Source organism: Primulina huaijiensis, chromosome 9, assembly GCF_012295235.1.
Source record: "Primulina huaijiensis isolate GDHJ02 chromosome 9, ASM1229523v2, whole genome shotgun sequence".
In the NCBI taxonomy this organism is placed as follows: Eukaryota; Viridiplantae; Streptophyta; class Magnoliopsida; order Lamiales; family Gesneriaceae; genus Primulina; species Primulina huaijiensis.
This window is the reverse complement of record NC_133314.1, coordinates 17,751,970-17,759,555: the sequence shown is the minus strand read 5'-3', so window position 1 is coordinate 17,759,555 and position 7,586 is coordinate 17,751,970. Positions and strand designations below refer to the sequence as shown.

Below are 7,586 nucleotides of genomic sequence, written 5' to 3'. Positions count from 1 at the left end.
GAATGAAAAATGTCTTCAAGAAATCATATCATATAAATAAGGGAAATAACAGCACCAACGACAAAGTCTTACCATTTGACATTGGCTCAGGACTTGCAAAAATGCAGAGGTCCAAATGTAAATCACATTTCCTTCAACGTTGTAATAATAGTAAAAACAAAACAAAAAAAAAACAAGGATAAACTAACTTGAGCGGCGGCTTATAAATATGGATGGAAAAATAATGAAGTCGAAACTTGAGGTGGCACCCTTCTGTATCATCTACCATATCTGTTATCCGAGGTCCTTCTCGATTTTGCACAAACTCCAAACCACGAAAAACGTCCATTTTGGTGTGCATTAATGGGTGTTCCCTTTTGACCCTGGTTTTGTAACACAAAAGGGTTGTAAAGATTTAATTTTGGTATGGAAAAATGAAAAGAAATGTGACAACTTACCTTTCCCCTTCTATGAGTTCTGGTGTTGTTCCAACAAAACAAAGCAGTGCAACCGCCTGCTCCTGATCCTGATTCATATCCCCTAAAAGGAATGCAAGAAACAAGAGTTAACTCGGGATATTTTGAACCGATGAAGCAAGTTGCATACTAAAATTTTAGATTAGGAAGCCAATGCTCAGGGAAAAACAACCAGGAAGAAGGAATCTAAAGGAAAAATCACTAGAGAAAATTAAAGCTAAGAAAAGATTTTGTCACAGAATCATGATCACCATATATGATCACTTTTAAATTACTTAAGAACCCAAACCTATTGTGGATGAAATTCTCCACCATAAACAAGTAAATGCGATATGATCTGAAAGCATGAATTGAAACTACAATCTGGCGAAGTCATGAAAAGTTCAAAGATTTAAGTTAAAATATCACCACTAGCAGTTTTTGGCACTTGGCACACAGACAATCTATTCTTATAACCGTATTGATTCAATCTTGGCTTCTATGTGGCAGAAATGATTAGCTCTCCTTTTAAAAAATATTTGAAAACCTCATTGCCAGTACAAAAAACTTATTCTATTTTGTTTATTTATTCATTGGCTGCCTCGTGAGATTATGTAGGAATTTCGCTATCGAATTTCTTCACAAAAGTAACTCAACAATATTGACTTTGATGTGATTAACTTCACATATTTCACATGATTCAAAAAATAATCCAAGGATTATAATAGACTACAAGTAGCAAGGAGTGAAGAAAAATTGGATGGAAGCAGAGTTTAGTTTATTTGGGATTGCTTTAAATATTAATTCTAAACAATGGTAGAACTTTGACACATAAAACACAAACGACGCAAAGTCCACTTTTTAATTTGTTATAACAAGCGAGTTGTTCAAAATATATGGCTGCTAAAAGACAACATCCTTCAATTATACCAAATTTGAACTTTGTTATGCCTATATTGATAACTGACCAAGTAAATGCTCGAAATTTGAATTTTTAAACAGTGAGAACCAAATTTCAAGATTTCAAGCGGCACTATTTTGCACGTCAAAGCGTAAAAATCATCAAAGATACCAAGCAAAGAACTCTAACAATTATAAACATAAATGAAAACATGGAATCATTAAGTTGGTAACTCACACGTTATCTTTGTTGAAATCTCTGGCAAAGCTGCTATCATGCAACAAGCTTGGAGAGATGGGGCAACGACTGATCCCCTTGACCATATGTTCCTTTTGTTGTTGCATTTCATCCTTAATCTTTAGAGCTTTGATTTTGTTATTTAACTCATCTTCCCAGTGCTTCATTGGCACCACATCCAGAGAATTCCTCAGCTGCATGTCATTTGGATTATACATTCCATCCTGTGGCAAAATTTGATTCCTCTCAGGTTTCAAACGACTCATTGATCTGGGAGTTCCTTTCTCCATTGCTCGCAACCAAGCAGTTTCCAATCTCTGCTCGCTAATGATGGATTCGATTCTCCGGCCAGGAATATCCATCTTTCTATCTTTTGAGACGCTAGTGTTTTCGGAAGTTCCTATTTGATGACCTTCAGACACATTAAAGCTTCCTCTTGATAACTTCAATGGGACATGGCGTAAATCAAGATCAGAATTACCTCCTGTAATATTTGAGCATGTGGATTTGTTTTCCAGGTTTATTGCTTTGTTTTTGTCCATCTGCTTTTCACTTGAAGAATCTGGTACCATGATAATTTTAATCTCCACATTGCGGCGTAAAACAATTTCAAAAGAGTTCGTGATGCTGCTAAGAAAACCTTCTGCTCTGGTTTTTGTATTACTATCTCCAAATGCAATGTGAGCAACGAAACCACCTGCACAAGGTAGTTTTAAGGTTGGGGACGATTGAAGAAAAAGTTCACTTTTGTACATTAATATCCACCAACAAAAACTGATTAAAAACTTAGTCATAAAGCTCACAGCATCATCTTAAGATTAAATCAAGTGTTTGCATGTGCGTAGATTGAATGCCTGCGGATGTAATGACAATACAACTCAAAGTTTTAAAACCATACAACCCAAATACCACGTTCTCAATTACTGTGCTATATATGCAGTGACAGTAGAACTCAAAGTTTTAAAACCATACAACCCAAATACCACGTTCTCAATTGCTGTTCTACATAAGCAGTGACGCAGGAGAACAAAGGCAATTGTTATTCTCTAGCATGTGAAAAGCAAAATGATACAAAATAACAACGGTTTTGAATATATAATAAGTTATTTGCGACACGCGTACTTTTACCTTTAACTTCGGATATTGATACAAGCTTCCCATAAGAATGGAGGAGTTGTCTCAATGTCTGGGAATGACACTTCTCAATGCATTGGAGCCATATATCAATCAATGTCTTTGAGTCCATGCTTCTTGAACTAGATTTCGCACTTCTAAAGTCATCATGTAAGTATCTCAATCCTTCGCCACTCAAAAACTGGTTTTGATTGGTATTGGAATCGAAACTGGCAGCACATGTTAGTGAAACGGGATTCTCTTTGTTAGTTGAATTGCGGTGAGCAGCAGTTATCACAAAGGAAGAGGGAGAAGACAATTTATCTGGTATAAACTGGCCATTGGTTCTCTGCTTCTGGGCAGCAGCTTCTTTATGGATGCTTATTCGGTTTTCTTCAGTTGCCTTGGAGCTTTGTCGTTGATTACTTCCTGAATGACTTTGATCGGGAGAAGGCATGGAACCTAACTGTAACAGAGTAGCGGTGAACCAAGTTGATCTTTCGCTTGAAAGTCTTAGATGCTTTTCGGCTTCAGAGAGGAGAGTCAGTGCACGCTTTAATCTTTCCACTTCTCTGTCAGACACTGAAAAAAATCACCAGACATTACTTGCAACACATCATAATATAAACAAAAGTCAAAATCATGATCTTTAATCACGAAATAATTATTCAGCTTAAACATGATGTGTATACGACACACTCCACATACTCAAGAGCATAGGAGAATAGTAGAGACGCCAAAAGATATTGTAGGAACAGCACAAATACACATTACGTCTTGATAGATGTACCGCTTAAGTAGCCATACAAAATATCAGCGGCAGTGGCTCTCCAACAAGAATAAACCCAGAAAAGTCAAAAAACATTGACAGCCTTTTATCTTGTTGAGTCGTTGACATGTTGCAAAGACATTTATTTTTGCTCCAATAGAGACATGTAATCAATTCCTTACATGGGACTGAGAGAATCAACATGTTTTCACTCTGAGCTGGGGAAAATTCCTGGTATTAACCTCGCAAACAGTTTGAGCTCTAACTAAGATTCCACTTTTTACTGTCCTTTATCTATTTAGCTTGAAGAAGCACCAAAATTTACCCTCATCTCATAATGTTAGTATATTGTCCACCTTTTAAAATTTATATTCTATTCTCATGAAGCTAAATGAGCCATCAGTTGCAGTTAAAATTTGGTAAATCAACACATAATGCAAAATACAATGAGGAAAAAACGGAAGAATAGAAGCTCTTACAATGTCTCCCACCAACATAAGAATCATTGTGCCTGGCATCAACTGTAGGGTAAGTTCCAGCAATGATATCAACAATAAGAGTTGCCATTTGAGACATTAATACTATCGGATCAACGCCTGAATCAATCAATTCTCTGGCTCTAATCACTGTTTCAGTAGCGTTTGATGACATGGCTAACTCCAAAAGCTCCAGCATTTTTTCATCAGAAACGACCCCAATCTACAGAAGAAAAAACACATTTTCACAAGGTACTTTAAGAAAAAGAATTGCTAACATGTTAATCGTTTATGCTGCTAATTCAAGAATTGTACGAAGTTTCTTATTAACATGCCATTCAATAATTTTTTTCTGAACATTTGTATCAACAGACATTCTAAAATTGTTTAGTAACAGAAAACTTAAAAGAGAGAGAAACTATAAGGAAAAGAAGCTCACTCAAACTTACCAGCTCATTCACCAAGGAAATAGAGATTCTTTTTCCAAACAAACTCAACTGGTCTAACATGGTTTCAGCATCTCGTAACGACCCATCCGCATTCGAAGCAATCAAATCTAGTGCATCCAATTCAACATCCAAATTCTCATCAGTGGCAATCTTCCTCAGCCGAGTGACTATGTCTCCATTGCTGATTTTGCAGAAAAGGTGCTTCTGACAACGTGACAATATAGTGCGTGGTATGTTGTCAATCTCCGTCGTTATGAGGATGAAAACTACCCGTGGCTGCAGTTTCTCAAGGAGTCGGAGAAAAGTCAGCCATGTCTTTGAGGGCAACAAGTGACATTCATCAATAATAAAAATCTTGTATTGAGACGTGGCTGATAAATGAACCACCGATAGATTTTTCAAAAGAGTTTTAATGTTATTGATTCCCTTTTTACTAGAGCCATCAACTTCTATGAGATACATATTCTTGCCAGATATGGAATCTGAGCATTCCCTGCAGATTCCACAGGGTTTAGACTCATCAGTGGCAAGGCAATTCAAAGCCATGGCAAAAATTCTCGCAGCTGAAGTTTTTCCAATTCCACGAGGACCTTGGAAAAGATAAACGGGAGCTATCCTTGCTCTTTTAATTGCACTTGTGAGAGATTGGACAACTATATTTTGACCAACCAGTTCGTCAAAAAACATTGGCCTACACCTGTGACACAAGCTACGGACATTTTCAGGTGAACTTTCCTCGTGCATTTCCCCATTGAAAGCTACTAACTCTAACCCTTCTTGACTCCTGCAACTCGATGACCACCTCCTTCCATCTAACCGGCTCAAGGCCTCCAAATCAAGCTCCCCAATATTTGTGGAAATTTCGTCATCGCTATTCCCACTTCCACTTTCCATAGATGATCCTCCTCGTCCATTGCCTGCGTTGGCGATAAGGGGGACAACACTTTGAGCACCAGTCATAGAAATCGGTCTCCTCTTGTTGGATCCCACGGTTGACCGGTGATGTCTTTTATGATACATTGTCCGGCTTCCGCATAAGATGCTACTCCCTTTCCTTCTTAAAGTATCGGAAAGAGACGGAGAACAACTCCCACATCCAATTTTAGACTTTGGCGTGGACCTTCTTGACCAATAACAAGGAATTCCACATCCTTGTCTCCTAGGAAAATCCAATTGATCATCCACTTCATCATCTGCATCATTAATGGATCCCGTCGTCGCATCCCAAGACTCAATGATACTAGGATTCGTAACTCCGTGTTTATTATAAGAACTCGTCGACAATGCAGGTGTACTGTATGAAATAGAGTCGTCCTCTTTCATTTGACTCCTCAACAACTTTGTGGGTGAATGAGCCCAACCTTTATTCTTAAGCTTAGCCAGCAATGGAGAAATTGCCGACACCCTCCTTAAGTCTTCGGAGTTAAGGTAGTCTTCAGTATCATCTGACTGATCGACCAAACTCGCCAGATCATACCTCCCTATTCCTATACTAGGCCAACCCTCCACGACATTTTTGGTGCCTCTCGTGAGTGGCATCTGCTTTCGCAATTTTTCATTACCATTCCACAAGCTGGAACTAGAATAATTATTCCTCTTTGACTTCTTCCTAATAGTTCGCCTAATAGATGGAGAAAATCTCGTGTCTTTACACTTAAAGATAGCAGAAGCACACCTATCACTCGAATAAGCATCACTCTTAGAATCATTCCCACCACCATCCCTCCCATCACTCATGTTATCGACATCGACACTTTCTTGATTCAAAAATAGCTCTACATTCTTGCTGTTCTCTGTATCATCAACACCAATCAGCCGACTTACTTCGCTCTCAGATTTCTGGATCTTCCAATTATGCAAAAACACCATCTTCTCTTTCTCTTTCTCTTTCTCTTTCTCTTTCTCTTTCTCTTTCACATTGCCCTTATCATTGGCAACATTAACATTACTATTATTATCATTACTTTCTACGTTCAATGACCGTTGCAAACACTTCTCAGATAAAGAAGAAATGGCTTTACCATCAATCAAATCAAGCAGGCCATTCTTTTGATGATGCACATAATGATGCTTGGTGAGGGCTGAGGCCGAATTCAGCGGTGACCTCCACGAAGAGGAAGTTCCGGGATCCCTTAAATTTTTTGCGGCCTTCCGGATTTGTGTCAGTTCTTTCTTCAAATGCAGGTTACTAGGATCAATCCCACCTCTGCCACCACTTCCACCGCGCATTTCCACAGATGCCATCAAATTACTGCCACTACTCTACATAAAACCCCAGCAACAAACACAGCATAATAACATAAACACTACCTCAATCCCACATTCTGGCCGTATATATGTTTGAAGAATCAAAAAGAAAATTATTGGTTTTGCACTAAGAGAAGGGAAGTACAGATCCGACACAATTAATTTCCCTTTCAATAATGGAACTTTTTCCAACAGCCATAATAAGGGATGGGCAGAACTCAAGCCTACACAGCCAGTAGTGTGAAAACTAGCCAAGTAGCGTTTTCTGTAGAGGAAAAACAGTGTAGGGCTTAAAAAAAAGTACGGAAAGGAATGAATCACTCCATAACAGCTGCCAGAATGAAGGGATGAGTAATTTTTCCGTGTTCTGTGTGAAAGATTGAATCTTGTTTCGGTTCCGAAGAAAAGGAGTAAAAATGGCAGGTTTTCCCTCTCGGAAGAGGAAGTGGCCCGCCCAAAGAATGAATCGAGGTTCAAGGCTTCAAAATTCCTTCTTGTAATAAGGGGGGATTTTCGCTTTAATCTTGATTTCGTCTGATATTTAGTTCTTGATTTCTTTCGGTTTCCAATTTCCATTTTCTTACAAGTTCCTCATTGTCTTTTTTTCTGACAAGTATTTGTCAGATTCCATTTCAAAAATCCTATTATTGTAATATTGCTACTAGATTACAAAAAAAAAAAACAATTTCGAGAATATTAATAGTAAATGAAAATTAACAATAAAATTATACTGTATTTAAATAATATATACATCAAAAACTCTCACTAGAAGATCTCCCGGGTCAGTTTTCATGAGACAAATCTTTTATTTGGATCATCCGTAGAAAAAAATTATTTTTTATGTCAAAAAATATTATTAAAAATTATTTTTCATGTCAAAAATATTATTTTTTGTTGTAATCATATTTAATATCACGAAAAAATTCTTGAAATCATCTCACAAAAAATTTAATATTTTTT

General features: G+C 37.5%; 1 protein-coding gene across 1 annotated transcript; it reads right to left on the bottom strand.

Moving 5' to 3' along the window:
• On the bottom strand, positions 1–7,198 carry LOC140984243 (protein STICHEL-like). Its single transcript, XM_073451510.1, has 6 exons — positions 4,380–7,198; positions 3,934–4,153; positions 2,701–3,267; positions 1,573–2,269; positions 438–519; positions 1–362 (listed from the first exon to the last, which is right to left on the bottom strand). Exons 1-6 carry the CDS (start codon positions 6,621–6,623, stop codon positions 258–260), a joined length of 3,915 nt encoding a protein of 1,304 aa, XP_073307611.1. The 5' UTR covers positions 6,624–7,198; the 3' UTR covers positions 1–257.
• Positions 7,199–7,586: the final 388 nt, after the last annotated feature.

Excerpts from the sequence above, each read along its gene's own strand:
- LOC140984243 (XM_073451510.1), bottom strand. The coding sequence starts at position 6,623 with ATGGCATCTGTGGAAATGCGCGGTGGAAGTGGTGGCAGAGGTGGGATT. Across the intron at positions 520-1,572 it reads GATTTCAACAAAGATAACGT|GGGATATGAATCAGGATCAG; the intron begins GTGAGTTACCAA and ends CATTCCTTTTAG. Across the intron at positions 363-437 it reads GAACTCATAGAAGGGGAAAG|GGTCAAAAGGGAACACCCAT; the intron begins GTAAGTTGTCAC and ends TTACAAAACCAG.